Consider the following 20,423-nt stretch of genomic DNA (forward strand, 5'->3'; position numbering starts at 1 on the left):
CTTCAGTCGTGTCCCACTCTGTGCAACCCCATAGATGGCAGCCCACCAGGCTTCTCTGTCCCTGGGATTCTCCAGGAAAGAAAAGTGGAGTGGGTTGCCATTTCCTTCTCCAATGCATGAAAGTGAAAAGTGAAAGTGAAGTCGCTCAGTCGTGTCTGACTCTAGATGTAATTAATAGTGTGGTGAAGTGATGAAGCAGACTGATATATCCCACTAGTTTGTTGTTATACAGTCATATAAATTTGATTCACTCTGACTCATCTAATTGATATTTTTTTGCAAGAGTAAGAAACCTGTATAAATTCATTACTTAATTCATTGCAGACTTTTAGTTGGAGTAAGTTAAAACTGAGACCAAGACAAAACCTGTGGCAAGGTGGAGAAGAAATTGATGAGAATTTAGAAAGGGCAGATTATACCTGTATGTAATAGCAAACTGAATATACAAAATGTATAGAATAAAATTTTATTAGATAAGTGGATAGAATGGAAGAGCCTAAATTGATCAGAAACAGAAACCAGATTTTCTTTAGAGAAGAAAAGGAAGCAGAAAACAGAACAATTCAGTATGAAAAGAGTTTTTCTGGGCTTAATTTTGTTACAAAACCATAAATAGGAGTATTATGATTTAATGGAAGAAAACCAAACAACTAAGCTACCATCTCCTAACACATTCTTCCCAAAGTAATTATTCTAACCCAAGATTCTTTGCTTGCAAAAACTCACTTCATCTTCTTATGTCTCCTGCTTTTTCCAAGTAAGTCCACTCCTATCCCACAGCTTTCGCATGGCTGACTTGACCTCTTTGTTCCGAAGTGTGTAGATGAGGGGGTTCAGCATGGGAGTAATAACATTGTAGAGTACAGACACCATCTTGTCCACAGAAAAAGTGGAGAATGGACGAGCATAGATGAAAATACAGGGTCCAAAAAAGAGTGTTACCACCATGAGGTGAGAGCCACAGGTTGAGAGTGCCTTTCGCCTTCCTTCCTTGGAGCGAATCTTGACTAGGATAGTGGCATAGGAAGAAACCAACACTACAAAGGAGCTGGTAGAAATCAACCCACTATTAGATACCATTAGCAATTCAATGACAAAAGTGTCTGCACAGGCAAGTTTGATGACAGGGGGAACATCACAAAAGAAGTTGTCCACCTGATTTGGCCCACAAAAGGGCAGACGGACAGTGAGAATTGTCTGGACAGTAGAGTGCACAAATCCTCCCATCCAGGAGGCAGTTACCAACACACAGCATAATCCTTGACTCATGATAGTGGTATAGTGCAGGGGGTGACAGATTGCAACATAGCGATCATAGGCCATCACTGTGAGCAGGAACATCTCTGCTGCCCCTACGACATGCAGGAAGAACAGCTGCACAATGCATTGGTCATAGGGAATGAGCTTTTCATTATCAAGAAAGTCGGCCAGAAGCTTAGGGGTAGTTACTGTTGAATAACATAGATCCAGGAAAGAGAGGTTGCCAAGAAGGAAATACATGGGTGATGAATTCAGATGGTTATCATAGACTACTGTGACCATGATAAGGACATTTCCTACCCAAGTGGACACATAGAAGAGAAGAAATAGTACAAATAGCCCTGTTTCAATAGATTGTGTCTGTGAGAAACCTGCCAGGATAAATTCTCTCACTACCTTTGTTTGGTTTTCATCCATTTGATCTGGTTTCACCTGGATCAAAAAATTAAACAATGGGGCATTAGTAATGTTAAAACTGGATAAGATATTTCACACAAAATGTAAGAACCTTATTTCAAAAGTGAATTTTTTCTCTAGGATGCATCTTGATTGGTTAGCTGGAAGAAATTATTTTTACCTTAGATGATATGAATACATATTTCCCAACAACTCTAGCTTTGAGATACTGATGAAGTAGCCAACATTTTTTAAAGTCACCAGTACTGGACTTTTAACTTCAACTTGATGTATCTCTATCTTCCATCAGTCAGCATTTTCCTTCCCCTATTTTACATTGTCTCAAGGCAATATTACATTTCACTAAGATATTAATATTTTTTAAAAATTATAATCTTTAGAAAAAATAAAACTAGAAGATAGAATTTAAAATTCCAGTGTACAGGCATTAGAGTCTACAAAGGTTTTATCTGAGATAAGAAATCATCGCACTATAGATGGTTAGGCTATTATAATAACCCTGTGGCCTTTTCTACGAAGATAACTCCTGAGGCTCTGCCGAGGACCAGCCCCGGCTGATCCAGGGTATTCGAAGGGGAGACGGCGTCGGCGACCTATTCAAATGGTAATTAGAGATATAAAGAGTAATAGAATGAGGATAGCTCAGTAGGAAAATTCAGTGGAGAAAAGAGGCTGAGTAGCTTGGTTTACGCGGAAAATCAATATAACCCGTGACACCAGGTTAGCTCTGACCACGGAGGCCGCAGGCGCCCTCTCGAATAGCGGAAGGTGCCCCACCTTAGACACCTTCTCGAGTGGGTCTTAGAAGCCCAGGCAAATAAGTGGTCGCAGAGGATATCCACGCTCCAGATGGAGACTTCAGCCAGAAGTTAAAGGAAAGAATGACATGGGGAGACCAAGCATTGGTGAGCAAGGCCCGTAGCTTTATTTTTAACAGGGGCTTTTATACCCTAAGTTACACATAGAGGATAATAGGGGATGCAAAGTCAGCAGTCTTTGATTCTTATCAAAAACCAAGGTTTCTTTCCTGCAAATTTATCGTATACAAATGGTTTAGGTGATTTACATCATCTTCTGGCCAGAAGGCCTACTAACATTTTATGACTCTTGACAAGGACTTATCAACAAAGACTTATTTTCTCTAAGAGTAATTATTTTAAGGTTTGGCACCATCTTCCAAAGATAAAATTGCATTCCTATAGGGCGGATGTGTAATGGGTTTACAACAAAGAAAGAATTTATTACCTTAAGGGTCTAAAGTTACTAACACCAAGGCCACTACTTATTTTTTCTATATACCAACTATTAATTAATACACATTCAAGGATACAATTCAGGGGATGTGAAAACTTGGCAACAAGCATTGACTCATCAATGAAATCCTTTACTAGTCTTATTCTGACAGTTTCTAACTCTCTGAGAGGCTCTAAGCTATTTGAATATCTTAAGCTTCCCGTGCCCCTCGAGGCTGGGAGACTGTAAACAATCATATGCATAGCTGCAGGAGTCCGGGTAAACTTGTCAGGCAAGTTAGAGAGCCATCTGAGGGGTTTGGATTTAAACACTCCTAATTGCCCAGGAACTTTATTAATTGGAGCTGTAAGTTAACTCTTTGACAGAGAGAGAGAGAGATGGTGGTAGGGGACAGCCCCCAGTAAAGTCAGAGGTGAGAGCACAAAGCAATAAAGTAGGCAGACTCTGGTTTTTTGGGGGGAAATGCTCGAGAATATCCCGGGGGACTCCTGAGGCTCGATCCCGCCTTTGCGTATGCCGAGCCTCCTTCCTCATGACCTTTGTCATGAGCAGAATGCCTCACCGGCTCCCCGCAAGGCTCCACCCTGTAAAAATGGCCAGAGGGAAGTTTATTTGCCACTTTGGTCTTATTACTAGCTCATTGCCTAAGTAATAACACTTACTTAAGTTTGCTGACTGTCTGTCCTGCATATTATTGTTATAATACACTTCCATCCAGCTTATTATTATCTCTAATAACATTTCTCATCTTAAGTCATAGCTGTGGACATATGGGTACAGAGTATGCTTTTATTGATCTAAATAGAATCATATGATGGTTATTCATACATTCAAGTTACTCCCTTGTTTGACTCCTATCAAATTGGGCACAAAGAATTGATTTCTCTTATATGAAAGAATTAGCAGTCCAGGAAGTGTGTTTGCATATTTCATCCATTCATAGGAGCAATAGCTAGAAGGTGCTACTGCATGAAATGAAATGGGTAATAGTCTATTGAGGACTGTGACTACACGCAATAGCTGCTATTGACTCAAAGTCTACAGTGCTATCACACACACAGCAATGTTTTGAGGAATTAAGACACAATAATTTCAAGTTTAGATATCAGTGAATATTCTTTATACTTTATCATCATAGTTCATGCCCTGTTTGAGTCTATGAACTAAATATCTTCATTTAGGCATTTAACAAGAATGCAAGTTTTGAAAAAGATACTTTAAACCAAATAAAAATTAAAGAAAACAGTAAAATGTATATACTTCTCAATTAAAGAAATTATATGAAAAAAAGAAAAACAATTACATGAATAGAACTATTGTTATTTATATGTTAACAATTAAAATTATCAAGGAATAATATGAAGAAAATCTCCCAAATTTAAGTGTCATTTTGTTACAGTGATGCTTGCAAAAAGATTCATTAACCAGAGAAAATGGTAAAATAATAAAGGGAAATAAAACAACACACAAAAATATACTTAAAACATGAAAGTAATTTATATACACAAAAAAGTTAAGCTATATAAAACAGCTATACTAAAGGAAAAGACAATAAAATATAAATATTTACTTGGACAATTGAAACTTTCTTTTTACTTATTGATAGTTTAAAATTTTCTATAATAAACTCAATTATACTTTTGATTAATATATAACTCTGTGAATTTGTGCAGTTATAAATATCCACACAGCTTTTTTGATAGTAAAACTCTTATTTTATATTAAAAAACTGAATATTTGGATTTGTCCTTTATTTGCAACTTAATTGTTGCTTATTTTAGTTACTAAATTTCAGATTAAAAATCCCCTTAATTATAATCCATGTAACTTTTTTTACAGAGCTATTATTGTTGTCTAGCTATAACATAAAAAACCTCAGATTTATTAAAAGCAAGGTTTTAATGACAAATATGTTTTTCAAAAAGTATTTCACAATTTAATTTTTCATGTTTAAACATTTTTGTAATTACAAAAATAATGAACATTTATTGCTGAAATTTAGAAACATGATAAACATGAGGAAAATAATTTTCCTAATACCAAGAAGCAAACATGATTAACTTTAGTGTGTCATACATTCTTGAAAGCTTTCTAAAGTGTATTTTTTATTTATATAGTTGATATTACATATACAATATGATATACTACTGAAAAATTCTGCAATTTCCATTAAATACTGATCTTGCAAATGGGTATAGATAACAGGAACATGAAGTAAAGCTTTCAACATAATAGAGTTTAAGTCTAATTATATACCTTCTGCATATAAAGTGTAGATTCTCGGGTCTTGTGGTCACAGAAGCCTGGCACATTAACATTACGGAGCCATCCTAAATACTATAGAAGTAGGAAATAAATAAACAAAGAAGAACCCCTAGGTTACACTGGCCATTGTTAGGAAATTTGGGCATTCAGGGATTTAGGGATTCAGGCACTCATAATCAAATTGCAATGGGAATTATTAAAAATTTTAAATCATAATCTATTGCCAGAAATTACCAAACACAAAAAATATGTGTGTTTTAGGGTAATAGTGGGATGCAGGGGTAAATGGCAATGGATAGGGGAAAAAAAGAGGAAAAAAGATTCCTTTTTGCAACATATCAGCTGGGTGATAGTTACAGTATGTCAACTGGGTTATTTAAAATTTCTAAATTTAAAATTATTCATTGTAGTGCTGTTTGCATAAGTTATGAAATAATAAATGATATGCATGTCCATTAATTGAATATTTCATTATAGCAGACCTATTTTTAAAATGTTATATGCTGCTGCTGCTAAGTCGCTTCAGTCGTGTCCAACTCTGTGCGACCCCATGGACTGCAGCCCACCAGGCTTCCCCGTCCCTGGGATTCTCCAGGCAAAAACACTAGAGTGGGTTGCCATTTCCTTCTCCAATGCATGAAAGTGAAAAGTGAAAATGTTACATAGCCAAGAGGTAAATGTTCCCAGGACTGAGGTTAATAAGAAAGATAATGAAACATTAGGAAAAATTTGGTTCTAAGTGCCTTGCCAAAAACAGTAAACCTTTTCACCACTTTCTTTATTTGAAGTGCCTTCTCTAGTCAGGATTCCACTTTAGATTCTATATTGTTTTATTTTTCTAAATTATAGAACTATGTAAATAAGAATAAAATTCTCACCCTTTCTTCCACTGCCACATCCATACCATGAGGGGAAAGAAGAAGAGAGAGGGGTGAATAGAGAGAAAAGGAGAAGGAACAGAAAGAGAGAGAAAGATTGATTTATGGATATACTTTTGTATACTGTATGCAATGCTAATTTTTTTAAAATAATACATAATATTTTAAAATGGTTCTGCTATAATGAAATAAATATTCATTAATGGACATGCATATCATTTATTATTTTATAACTTCTGCAAACAGCACTACAATGAATAATTTTAAATTTTGAATTTTGCTCATAGTTATTTAGGTATTTATTGGGTATTTGGAAGGGATATAGGCCTGAGAGTGAAATTTCTGAGAAGAATGTTGACAGACTGTTTTTCCCTCCTGTGAACAATATACATGGTGCTATTTTGCAAGCTTTCCAACACTGGATAATATCAATCTTTATTGTAATTTTGCAAATATGACAGGTAAAATAATAGTTTATTATTTTAATTTGTGTTTGCCTCATCAGCAGTATTCATGAACATCTTTGGGTTTTTAATTATTTGTATACTCTTTTTTTTTTTAGTTTTTATTTATTTTTTTTTATTTTTTATTTTATTTATTTATTTATTTATTTTTTTTAACCCTCCTCCCTCCTCCCTCCCCATACCATCCCTCTGGGTCGTCCCAGTGCACCAGCCCCAAGCATCCAGCATCGTGCATTGAACCTGGACTGGCATCTCGTTTCATACATGACATTTCACATGTTTCAATGCCATTCTCCCAAATCTTCCCACCCTCTCCCTCTCCCACAGAGTCCATAAGCCTGTTCTATACATCAGTGTCTCTTTTGCTGTCTCGTATACAGGGTTATCGTTACCATCTTTCTAAATTCCATATATATGCGTTAGTATACTGTATTGGTGTTTTTCCTTCTGGCTTACTTCACTCTGTATAATAGGCTCCAGTTTCATCCACCTCATTAGAACTGATTCAAATGTATTCTTTTTAATGGCTGAGTAATACTCCATTGTGTATATGTACCACAGCTTTATTATCCATTCATCTGCTGATGGACATCTAGGTTGCTTCCATGTCCTGGCTATTATAAACAGTGCTGCGATGAACATTGGGGTACACGTGTCTCTTTCCCTTCTGGTTTCCTCAGTGTGTATGCCCAGCAGTGGGATTGCTGGATCATAAGGCAGTTCTATTTCCAGTTTTTTAAGGAATCTCCACACTGTTCTCCATAGTGGCTGTACTAGTTTGCATTCCCACCAACAGTGTAAGAGGGTTCCCTTTTCTCCACACCCTCTCCAGCATTTATTATTTGTAGACTTTTGGATCACAGCCATTCTGACTGGTGTGAAATGGTATCTCATAGTGGTTTTGATTTGCATTTCTCTGATAATAAGTGATGTTGAGCATCTTTTCATGTGTTTGTTAGCCATCTGTATGTCTTCTTTGGAGAAATGTCTATTTAGATCTTTGGCCCATTTTTTGATTGGGTCATTTATTTTTCTGGAGTTGAGCTGTAGGAGTTGCTTGTATATTTTTGAGATTAGTTGTTTGTGGGTTGCTTCATTTGCTATTATTTTCTCCCATTCTGAAGGCTGTCTTTTCACCTTGCTAATAGTTTCCTTTGATGTGCAGAAGCTTTTAAGTTTAATTAGGTCCCATTTGTTTATTTTTGCTTTTATTTCCAATATTCTGGGAGGTGGGTCATAGAGGATCCTGCTGTGATGTATGTCAGAGAGTGTTTTGCCTATGTTCTCCTCTAGGAGTTTTATAGTTTCTGGTCTTACATTGAGATCTTTAATCCATTTTGAGTTTATTTTTGTATATGGTGTTAGAAAGTGTTCTAGTTTCATTCTTTTACAAGTGGTTGACCAGATTTGTATACTCTTTAAGCGCAAGCTGGAATCAAGATTGCTGGGAGAAATATCTATAAACTCAGATATGCAGATGACACCACCCTTATGGCAGAACGTGAAGAGGAACTAAAGAGCTACTTGATAAAAGTGAAAGAAGAGAGTGAAAAAGTTGGCTTAGAGCTCAACATTAGGAAAATTAAGGTCATGGCATCCAGCCCCATCACTTCATGGCAAATAGATGGGGAAACAGTGGAAACAGTGGCTGACTTTATTTTGGGGGGCTCAAAAATCACTGCAGATGGTGACTGCAGCCATGAAATTAAAAGAGCTTACTCCTTGGAAGGAAAGTTATGACCAAACTAGACAGCATATTAAAAAGCAGAGACTACTTTGCCAACAAAGTTCTGTCTAGTCAAGTGAAGTGGCATTGCTCAGTCTTGTCTGACTCTTTGTGACCCCATGGACTGTAGCCTTCCAGGCTCCCCTGTCCATGGGATTTTCCAGGCAGGAATACTAGCATGGGTTGCCATTTCCTTCTCCAGGGGATCTGCTCAACCCTCTAGGAAGATCTCATTGTAGGTCTCCCACTTTGTAGGCAGTTGCTTTTACCATCTGAGCCACCAGGGAAGTCTCGTCAAGGAGTCCGTCTAGTCAAGAATATGGTTTTTCCAGTAGTCATGTATGGATGCGAGCGTTGGACTGTAAAGAAAGCTGAGGCGCTAGAGAACTGATGCTTTTGAACTGTGGTGTTGGAGAAGACTCTTGAGAGTCCCTTGGACTGCAAGGAGATCCAACCAGTCCATTCTAAAGGAGATCAGCCCTGGGATTTCTTTGGAAGGAATGATGCTAAAGCTGAAACTCCAGTACTTTGGCCACCTCATGCGAAGAGTTCACTCATTGGAAAAGGCTCTGATGCTGGGAGGGATTGGGGGCAAGAGGAGAAGGGGACAACAGAGGATGAGATGGGTGGATGGCATCACTGACTCGATGGATGTGAGTCTGAGTGAACTCCGGGAGTCGGTGATGGACAGGGAGGCCTGGCGTGCTGCGATTCATGGGGTCGCAAAGAGTCAGACACGACTGAGCGACTGATCTTATCTGATCTGATAGAATTAGCTTATCAACTTCCTTTAGCATATATAAGGATACTAATTGGAATTTGAATATATCAGTCAAACAATGTAACTGTTGGGATCATTGCCATATAACAGCAATGAGGCATGTGTACATAAACATGAACATATGGCTTCAGTTAATTTCTCTCAGTTATGTGTTTTAGTTTTCAGAGTAAAGTTTAGTTAGATTTTTTTACTCTTTATGTTATTTTTGAACTGCAAATTTCTTTTTCTTTAATTTTTTTTAAACAGTTGTAGTGACTTTGCTATATTCACTTAGCCTAAATATTACTGTATTGAATCTACAGATTACTTTGGCTAGTATGCACATCTTAACAATATTATGTCTTCCAATCCATGAACACAGAATGTATTTACATTTATTTGGCTCTATAATTTAGTTCAACAGTATGTTATAGTTTTCAGTGTATGTATCTTCAACCTCCTTATGTTAGCTTCATTCCTATTTTAATTTTGATACTATTGTAAATGAATGATATTTAATTTTATTTGAGACTTTGGCCACCTCATGCGAAGAGTTGACTCATTGGAAAAGACTCTGATGCTGGGAGGGATTGGGGGCAGGAGGAGAAGGGGACGACAGAGGATGAGATGGCTGGATGGCATCACTGACTTGATTGGACGTGAGTCTGAGTGAACTCTGGGAGTTGGTGATGGACAGGGAGGCCTGGCATGCTGCGATTCATGGGGTTGCAAAGAGTTGGACACGACTGAGTGACTGAACTGAACTGAACTGAAAGTATCTAGAAGTGCAGATAATTTTTTTGTGTTTTGAGTTTTTATCCTACAACTTTGCTGAATTTGTTCATAAGATCTAACAGTTTGTTGGAATCTGTAGGGTTTTTTACTTATAAGATCATGTTGTCTGCAATCAGAAATTATTTTACTTCTTCCTTTTCTATTTCAGAATAATATTTACCTCTTTTTCTTGTGTAATGGCTCTGGACTTCCTCTTATGTTGAATAGTAGAGGTAAGAGTGGGAATTCTTGCCTTATTTCTAATCTAGAGGAAATGTTTTCAGTCTTTCACCATTGGCTCTAATGTTAGCTGTGAATCTTTTCCTAAATGATCTTTATTATGTTGAGATAATTCACTTCTACCCCTAGTGTTTTTTGTTTTTAATGTTTCTTACCATGTAAGGGTGAGGAGTTTTGTCAGATGTTTTTTCTGCATTAGTTGAGGTACTCATATGGGTTTAGTCCTTCATGTAGTTAACATGTTACTGTGACTACTCTTCATCGTTTAAACCATCCTTGCATTCCAGGAAAAAAAACCCACTTTGTCACAGTGTATAATCCTTTTAATATGCTGTTAAATTCTCTATGATAGTATTCTTTGATGATTTTTATTTCAGCATTCATTAGAGACACTGGTCTGTAGTTTTCATTTCCTATGGCTTTGTCTGGCTTTGATGTCAGGGTAATGAAATTTAGGTTGTTTCCATATTTTGGCTATTATAAATAATGCTACAATAAACATTGGGGTACATATATCTTTTTCAATTAAAGGTTCTGTTTTCTTTGATAAATACTCAGACATGAAATTGCCGAATCATATGACAGTTATATTTTAATTTTTTGAAGAAACTTCATACTTTTTCCATAGTGACTGCACCAATTTACAATTCCACCGGCAGTATACAAGTGTTTCCTTTTATCCACATCCTCATCAATACTCCTTATTTGTTGTCTTTTTGATGATAGCCATTCTGTCATTATGGCTTTCAGTTGCAATTCTCTGATGATTTCTGATGTTGAATATCCTATCATGTGCCTGTTGGCCAGATGTATGTCTTCTTTAGAAAAATGTCAATGCAGGCCCATTTTTCAACTGGTTGGTTTTTGTTGTTGAGGTATATGAGTAATTTATATATTTTGGATATTAACCCCATATCATGTGTATTATTTGAAAATGATAACAGTGTATATGAGACAGCAAAAGAGACACTGATGTATAGAACAGTCTTTTGGACTCTGTGGGAGAGGGAGAGTGTGGGATGATTTTGGAAATGGCATTGAAAAATGTATAATATTATAATATGAAATGAGTCGCCAGTCCAGGTTCGATGCACAATACTGGATGCTTGGGGCTGGTACACTGGGATGACCCAGAGGGATGGTATGGGGAGGGAGGAGGTAGGAGGGTTCAGGATGGGGAACACATGTATACCTGTGGCGGATTCATTTTGATATATGGCAAAACCAATACAATATTGTAAAGTTAAAAATAAAAAAAAAAAAAAAGAAAATGACTTCTCCAGTTTAGTAAGCTGCCTTTTCACTTTGTTGATGGTTTACTTTGCCATGCAAAAGGCAAAGTTTTCTGTATTCACATTTATTTATTTTATTATTTCCTTTGCTTAAAGAGATTGATCTAGAAAAATAATGCTATGACCATTGTCAGAGAGCATACTTCCTGCATTTTCTGCTAGGAGTTTTATGGTTTGAGGCTTTACACTTTAGAAAAAAAAGTGAAGTGAAAATGTTAGTTGCTCAGTTGTGTCCAACTGTTTGTGACCCCATTGAGTCTTTAATCTATTTTAAATTAATTTTTATAAAGGGCATGAGAAAGTAATCTAGTTTAGTCCTTTTGCATGTAGCCATCCAGGTTTTCCAACGACATCTACTGAAGAGTCTATGAAAAATAAAAGTGGTAAGAGTGGGCATTCTTGTCTTGTTCCTGATCTTAAAGAAAATGTTTTCAGATTTTCAACAGTGAGTATGATGTTAGCTGTGGGCTTATTGTATATGGCTTTTTTATGTTGAAGTACCTTCCCTCTATATCCACTTTGCATAGAGTTTTTATCATAAATGCATGTTGAATATTGTCAAAAGCTTTCTCTGGATCTATTAAAATGATATTTGGTCTTTATTCTTCTGAGATAAGCACCACTGGATCATGGTGTATAATCATTTTAAGCATTGTTTAATTTGTTTGGCAAGTTTTTTGGAGGATTTGTGCCTCCACGTTCATCAGTGATATTGACCTGTAGTTTTCTTTTTTTGTGATGTTTTTGTCTGATGTCGATATCAGGGTGATGCTGGCAACATTTGCAAACATTTTCTCCCATTCTATAAGTTGTCTTTTCATTTTGTGTATCTGATAGATCAAATCTTACATCATTACTTTACTTTTTCAAAATACATTTATTATCCTGAGATTTATTTCAAAGGACATTTTTTAAATCTCTTTCTCAAGTTGAAAACTTCTATTACAGTTTCTTTCCCACAGTCTGACTGCAATTGTCTAGACTGCCTTGGATTTGTGTACTGCCTTGTTAAATGTTTATGCTTAACACTAAGAAGTCAATCCATGAAAGAACATGGTATAACTTTCCAGATAATCTGTTTTTTTTTTTTTTTTTATGTATATACCTCTGTAAAGATTCACATTTTCTTAATGGTGCATGTACTATCTTTCAAAGTTTATTTCCAGATGATTTGTGTTGCTATTAAAAATGAAGTAGTTTACCCATAAGAATTTACAAATCTTCTCATCCATAAAAGGAAAGTTTTATTACCTACATGTTTTGTAGTTAGTCAACTTATTGAATCATTTTGTGTTTTAGTTGATTCTCTTCTTCTTGGTGGTCATTCAATTCTAAGCCAACAATCAAAATTTCTCTTCATAATATTCATGCCTGTATATTATTACCTTTGTCTCATTTCGTTGGTGTATATAGGAGCAGTGATGATGATGTATCAAGTGACTTTCCCCCAATTATGTTATCTTTTAAGAACCTGTAAGTATCAGTGACTTACACCAAGTTCTTTTTTTTTTTTTAAACTCGCATTGACTTGCTGCTTCTGGTTGGTATATATATTTTTCTCTCCCTCTTGTACCTCCCCTCCCATCCTACCCGTCTAAGTCATCACAGAACACTGAGCTGGGCTCCCTGTAATATACAGCAGCTTCGTGCTAGTTAGCTATTTTATACATGGTAAAGAATACATGTCAATGCAACTCTCTCAGTTCATCCCACCCTTCGCTTCCCCTACTATGTCCACACATCATTCTCTATATCTGTGTCTCTATTCCTGCCCTGCAAATAGGATTTTTTTCCTAATTAATTTATTTTTTTAATTGGAGGCTAATTACTAAAGAGCCTCTTGATGAACGTGAAGGAGGAGAGTGAAAAAGTTGGCTTAAAGCTCATAATTCAGAAAACGAAGATCATGGCATCTGGTCCCATCACCTCATGGCAAATAGATGGGGAAACAGTGGAAACAGTGGCACACTTCATTTTTCTGGGCTCCAAAATCACTGCAGATGGTGATTGCAGCCATGAAATTAAAAGCCGCTTACTCCTTGGAAGAAAAGTTATAAGCAACCTAGACCACAAATTAAAAAGCAGAGACATTACTTTGCCAGCAAAGGTCCATCTAGTCAAGGCTATGGTTTTTCCAGTGGTCATGTATGGATGTGAGAGTTGGACTATAAAGAAAGCTGAGCGCCAAAGATTTGATACTTTTTAACTGTGGTGTTGGAGAACACTCCTGTGAGTCCCTTGGACTGCAAGGAGATCCAACCAGTCCATTCTAAAGGAGATCAGTCCTGGATGTTCATTGGAAGAACTGATGTTGAAGCTGAAACTCCAATGTTTTGGTCACCTGATGCTAAGAGCTGACTCATTTGAAAAGACCCTGATGCTCGGAAAGATTGAGGGCAGGAGAAGAAGATTGAGGGACAACAGAGGATGAGATGGTTGGATGGTATCACCGACTCAATGGACATGGGTTTGAATTGACTCCAGGAGTTGGTGATGGACAGGGAGGCCTGGCATGCTGTGGTTCATGGCATTGCAAAGAGTCGGACACAACTGAGCAACTGAACTGAATTGAACTGAATAACTTTACAATATTATAGTGGTTTTTGCCATACATTGACATGAATCAGCCATGGGTTTACTTTATTGCATGGGAAAAAGCTATGGTGCATTGCATAATGGTTCTTAAAGGTTTTCTTTAAAAGTGCCATATGTAAATTTGTCTTATTGTGCAAAACAGGTCACATTGCCTAGTCTAACATTTGTGAAACACAGAAATATTCAGTTCAGTTCAGTTCAGTCACTCAGTCGTGTCCAACACTTTGTGTGCCCATGAATAGCAGCATGCCAGGTCTCCCTGTCCATCACCAACTCCCGGAGTTCACTCAGACTTAGGTCCATCGAGTCAGTGATGCCATCCAGCCATCTCATCCTCTGTCGTCCCCTTCTCCTCCTGACCCCAATCCCTCCCAGCATCAGAGTCTTTTCCAATGAGTCAACTCTTCGCATGAGGTGGCCAAAGTACTAGACTTTCAGCTTTAGCATCATTTCTTCCAAAGAAATATCAGGGCTGATGTCCTTCAGAATGGAGTGGTTGGATCTCCTTGCAGTCCAAGGGACTCTCAAGAGTCTTCTCCAACACCACAGTTCAAAAGCATCAATTCTTCGGCGCTCAGCTTTCTTCACAGTCCAACTCTCACATCCATACATGACTACTGGAAAAACCATAGCCTTGACTAGATGGACCTTTGTTGGCAAAGCAATGTGTCTGCTTTTGAATATGCTATCTAGGTTGGTCATAACTTTCCTTCCAAGGGGTAAGCAGCTTTTAATTTCATGGCAGCAATCACCATCTGCAGTGATTTTGGAGCCCCAAAAAATAAAGTCTGACACTGTTTCCACTGTTTCCCCATCTATTTGCCCTGAAGTGATGGGACCAGATGCCATGATCTCCATTTTCTGAATGTGGAGCTTTAAGCCAACTTTTTCACTCTCCACTTTCACTTTGATCAAGAGACTTTTTAGTTCCTCTTCACTTTGTGCCATAAGGGTGGTGTCATCTGCATATCTGAGGTTATTGATATTTCTCCCTGCAATCTTGATTCCAGCTTGTGCTTCTTTTAGCCCAGTGTTTCTTGTGATGTACTCTGCATAGAAGTTAAATAAACAGGGTGACAATATACAGCCTTGACGTACTCCTTTTCCTATTTGGAACCAGTTTGTTGTTCCATGTCCAGTTCTAACTGTTGCTTCCTGACCTGCATACAGATTTCTCAAGAGGCAGATCAGGTGGTCTTGTATTCCCATCTCTTTCAGAATTTTCCACAGTTTGTTGTGATCCACACAGTCAAAGGCTTTGGCATAGTCAATAAAGCAGAAATAGATGTTTCTCTGGAACTCTCTTGCTTTTTCCATGATCCAGCAGATGTTGGCAATTTGATCTCTGGATCCTCTGCCATTTCTAGAACCAGCTTGAACATCAGGAAGTTCACAGTTCATGTATTGCTAAAGCCTGACTTGGAGAATTTGGAGCATTACTTTACTAGCGTGTAAGATGAGTGCAATTGTGCGGTAGTCTGAGCATTCTTTGACATTTCCTTTCTTTGGAATTGGAATGAAAACTGACCTTTTCCAGTCTTGTGGCCACTGCTGAGTTTTCCAAATTTGCTGGCATATTGAGTGCAGCACTTTCACAGCATCATCTTTCAGGATTTGGAATAGCTCAACTGGAATTCCATCACCTCCACTAGCTTTGTTTGTAGATTTGATTTCTAAGGCCCACTTGACTTCACATTCCAGGATGTCTGACTCTAGGTCAGTGATCACACCATCGTTATTATCTTGGTCGTGAAGATCTTTTTTGTACAGTTCTTCTGTGTATTCCTGCCATCTCCTTAATATCTACTGCCTCTGTTAGGTCCATACCATTTCTGTCCTTTATTGAGCCCATCTTTGCATGAAATATTCCCTTGGTATCTCTAATTTTCTTGAAGAGATCTCTAGTCTTTCCCATTCTGTTGTTTTCCTCTATTTCTTTGCATTGGTTGCTGAGGAAGGCTTTCTTATCTCTTCTTGCTATTATTTGAAACTCTGCATTCAGATGCTTATATGTTTCCTTTTCTCCTTTGCTTTTCACTTCTCTTCTTTTCACAGCTAATTGTAAGGCCTCCTCAGACAGCCATTTCCTTTTTTGCGTTTCTTTTCCATGGGGATGATCTTGATCCCTGTCTCCTGTACAACATCACAAACCTCAGTCCATACTTCATCAGGCAGTCTATCAGATCTAGGCCCTTAAATCTATTTCTCACTTCCACTGTATAATCATAAGGGATTTGATTTAGGTCATACCTGAATGGTCTAGTGGTTTTCCCTACTTTCTTCAATTTCAGTCTGAATTTGGCAATAAGGAGTTCATGATCTGAGCCACAGTCAGCTCCTGGTCTTGTTTTTGCTGACTGTATAGAGCTTCTCCATCTTTAGCTGCAAAGAGTATAATCAATCTGATTTCAGTGTTGACCATCTGGTGATGTCCATGTGTAGAGTCTTCGCTTGTGTTGTTGGAAAAGGGTGTTTGCTATAATAGAAATATTATCCTCTAGTAAAGAAGGAAAATGAATCAGTTAGAACAATAACTCTGTCATATGAATATTTTGTTTTGTCCTTGATTTTAATTGTAATGTTTTTGTGTTTTACTACTAAAGTATGATTTTGCAAATTATTTCTGATTAAGAGGTTTTTTTCTACCTAGTTAAATTATCTATGTCTTTTTCTGGTTTGCTTTGTCAAAAATGGGTTTCAATTTTATCTATTTTTGCTTCTACATCTATCAAGACATTCTTATGTTACTTCTATTAATTAAAAATTATGTTATATTTATATATTATATTAACATATGATACAATTAGGGATAACCCTTAAGGTATACATCTTACTTGATAATATTATATTATTTGGAAATATTTTACTCTAGAATGTGGCTTAATATAATATAATCTTTGTAACTCTGGTTATCACACCTAGTTCAGTTCAGTTCAGTTCATTTCAGTCGCTCAGCTGTGTCCGACTCTTTGTGACCCCATGAATCGCAGCACACCAGGTCTCTCTGTCCATCACCAACTCCAAGGGCTCAACAATTAGGTAGTCATTGTGTAAAACCTTATATATCCATATAATAATACTAATATTTTAGTACAGAATCATTCAAACATGTTATTAAAGTGGCTAACTGCATGGTGGTGTCATCTGCATATCTGAGGTTCTTGATATTTCTCTCAGCAATCTTGATTGCACCTTGTGTTTCTTCCAGTCCAGCGTTTCTCATGATGTACTCTGCATATAAGTTAAATAAACAGGGTGACAATATACAGCCTTGACGTACTCGTTTTCCTATTTGGAACCAGTCTGTTGTTCCATGTCCAGTTCTAACTGTTGCTTCCTGACCTGCATACAGATTTCTCAAGAGGCAGGTCAGGTGGTCTGGTATTCCCATCTCTTTCAGAATTTTCCACAGTTTGTTGTGATCCACACAGTCAAAGGCTTTGGCATAGTCAATAAAGCAGAAATAGATGTTTCTCTGGAACTCTCTTGCTTTTTCCATGATCCAGCAGATGTTGGCAATTTGATCTCTGGTTCCTCTGCCTTTTCTAAAACCAGGTGGAACATCAGGAAGTTCGCAATTCACGTATTGCTGAAGCCTGGCTTGGACACCACCCTTATGGCAGAAAGTGAAGAGAAACTAAAAAGCCTCTTGATGAAAGTGAAAGTGGAGAGTGAAAAAGTTGGCTTAAAGCTCAACATTCAGAAAACGAAGATCATGGCATCTGGTCCCATCACTTCGTGGGAAATAGATGGGGAAACAGTGGAAACAGTGACTCACTTTATTTTGGGGGGCTCCAAAATCACTGCAGATGGTGACTGCAGCCATGAAATTAAAAGACTCTTCCTCTTTAGAAGGAAAGTTATGACCAACCTAGATAGCATATTCAAAAGCAGAAACATTACTTTGCCAACAAAGGTCAGTCTAGTCAAGGCTATGGTTTTTCCTGTGGTCATGTATGGATGTGAGAGTTGGACTGTGAAGAAGGCTGAGCACCAAAGAATTGATGCTTTTGAACTGTGGTGTTGGAAAAGACTCTGGAGAGTCCTTTGGACTGCAAAGAGATCCAACCAGTCCATTCTGAAGGAGATCAGCCCTGGGATTTCTTTGGAGGGAACGATGCTGAAGCTGAAACTCCAGTACTTTGGCCACCTCATGCGAAGAGTTGACTCATTGGAAAAGACACAGATGCTGGGAGGGATTGGGGTCAGGAGGAGAAGGGGACAACAGAGGATGAGATGGCTGGATGGCATCACTGACTCGATGGACGTGAGTCTGAATGAACTCCGGGAGTTGGTGATGGACAGGGAGGCCTGGCGTGCTGCGATTCATGGGGTTGCAAAAAGTCAGACACAACTGAGTGACTGAACTGAACTGCATGGTAAATTTTTATAAATTACTTTTTATTTTAAAATATCATATTCATAGCTAAAGAATGTGTCTCTCAACGTGGTGGTAGTAGTGAGCTTGGGGTAGGGCGTCAAAGATGGAATTAACACATGCAAAAGGGTCTTCAATACAGTTAAATACACAGACTCCTAATCTCTATGCTAACTTTTATTCCAGAGACTTTTCTTCAAGTGTAAAATCAAGTCTCCTTGCCAGTCACAACTTTCTTCTAATCACTAGAGATAAATTTACTTTCCATCAGAGCTAAAACAGCAAACTTTCCCTGCCATTTTTTTTTGTTTCTATTCCTCCTCATTATTACAAAAGAGAAATCTTCAAATTAGAATAGAAAATGTGTAAGAATCTGAAACTTAATCCAGCTTGCTGAATAAAGACCAAAATAGGAAACCAGGTTCAACTGTGTTATGAATTCCCTCTCTAGAGGGCCAATTTCCAAAGATGGCCTCTACAGAACATAAAAGGGAACAATATTTAAATTCTCCTTTTGATTCTGTCTAGACCATGATTTTCTTTCCCGCTGTCACCTTGCCTTTACAAAAAGGGAGACCTACAGAGGGGAAACCTGAAGAGTACCTAAGACTGACTTCTTAATCCCATAAGGTTGTTCCTAAAAGCCTATTCAGCAATTCATATGAATTCCCATAATAATTCATGGAGCACTACTATATCTGGTGTTTCTGAGATATGAGAAAACTGTTGTATTTTGTTTTTCTGTATACTCAGATGTGGAAAATGGCATTCAACTCTACAGAATTCTATGATATTCACCTTGTATCTTCAGGTAAGGTAAAGCTCACATGTGTCTAAGCTCTCCTTATTTCTTTCTTCTACCCCTTCTCATTTTATAACTTAATATGCAAATTAGAAAAGTACTATTTCTCCAGAATCATAGCTGAGATTTTATATGAGAGCTTATAAAAAGCGTTACTTCAAACATTTGCTAAAACTCTTAAAGGATCTTGCCAGGTGCTCCTTTTTATTCCCACTCTATATAAGGGTTTTCTGATCCTAAATCAGGGAAAATCCCAGAAAATGAATGGATACACCTTCTTTCAGAAAAGTCTATCCCCTTACTTTCTGTTACTTTTAATGAGTAGCAGGCAAGGAATTTTATTTGTGCTCGAGATTTCAAAATTTAGGACATTTTTTATGAGCATAAGTAAACATGACTTTATTATTAAAGTCATGTTTTAATTATTAAACATAAAGTTTAATTATTAAACATGTTTTAATAACTGATACTACTTAATTTTAACATGTATTTTCGATAGTGTGTTTTTACTGAAGGGAGGAATTGAAATGTGAACTCTTGTAAATTTTCATTTTAATATTAACTTATAATCTATTCTTAAAAAGATATAGGAATATTTCTCATAACCTAACTCAAAGAAATTTAAAGTTGTATAAAGGATTTAGATTTATTGATATTGTCCTTAATTCAACTCAAAGCATTTCTCACCAGAAGAACAAAGAATAGCATTATCTTTAATGTCTTTGTACGTCACAAACACTGAGTTAACTTGGCTGTGTTTTTGTTTGTTTTTTTTTTGGTGGGGGGAGGGAATCTGTGTTTTTTTCAGTATTATTTAAAATGGTAAGTCCTTATACATATTTACTTATTGTCAACACTTTGTTAGCTGTAGGAAATTAGGAAAGCTCTTTGTTCACTTTGTTTTTATTATATCCAGAATAGGAATATGAATACTTGAAAATCATGGTAACATCTCTGTGTATGGTAGGTAGCTCAGCTAGTAAAGAATTTGCCTGCAATGCAGGAGACCACGATTCAATTCCTGGGTCAGGAAGATCCACTGGAGAAGGGATAGGCTTCCCACTCCAGTATTCTTGAGCTTCCCTGGTGGCTCAGACAGTAAAGAATCCGCCTGCAATGTGGGAGATGTGTGTTCGATCCCTGGGTTGGGAAGCTCTCATGGAGGAGGGCATGTCCACCTCAGTATTCTAGACTGGAGAATCACATGGACAGATGAGCCTGGTGGGCTACAGTCCATGGGGTACCAAAGAGCTGGATGCAACTAAGTACAGCACAAAGTAACATGGCTCAAAGCAAGTCATCTGCCCTAATGAGTAAT

The 20,423-nt window shown here is 37.3% G+C and overlaps 1 protein-coding gene across 1 annotated transcript; it reads right to left on the minus strand.

The window, feature by feature from the left end:
• Positions 1 to 735: 735 nt before the first annotated feature.
• Positions 736 to 1,692, minus strand: LOC147364894 (olfactory receptor 4Q2). The gene has a single exon (XM_086318859.1). The coding sequence runs from the start codon at positions 1,675 to 1,677 to the stop codon at positions 736 to 738; it is 942 nt and encodes a 313-aa protein (XP_086174985.1). The 5' UTR covers positions 1,678 to 1,692.
• Between the last annotated feature and the right edge of the window lie 18,731 nt (positions 1,693 to 20,423).

Source organism: Bos grunniens, chromosome 10 (assembly GCF_055505025.1).
Source record: "Bos grunniens cultivar Pamir isolate PY7600 chromosome 10, Bosgru_T2T1.0, whole genome shotgun sequence".
NCBI lineage: Eukaryota > Metazoa > Chordata > Mammalia > Artiodactyla > Bovidae > Bos > Bos grunniens.

What these genes read in the sequence shown, in the direction of transcription:
- LOC147364894 (XM_086318859.1), bottom strand. Translation starts at nt 1,677, where the DNA reads ATGGATGAAAACCAAACAAAGGTAGTGAGAGAATTTATCCTGGCAGGT.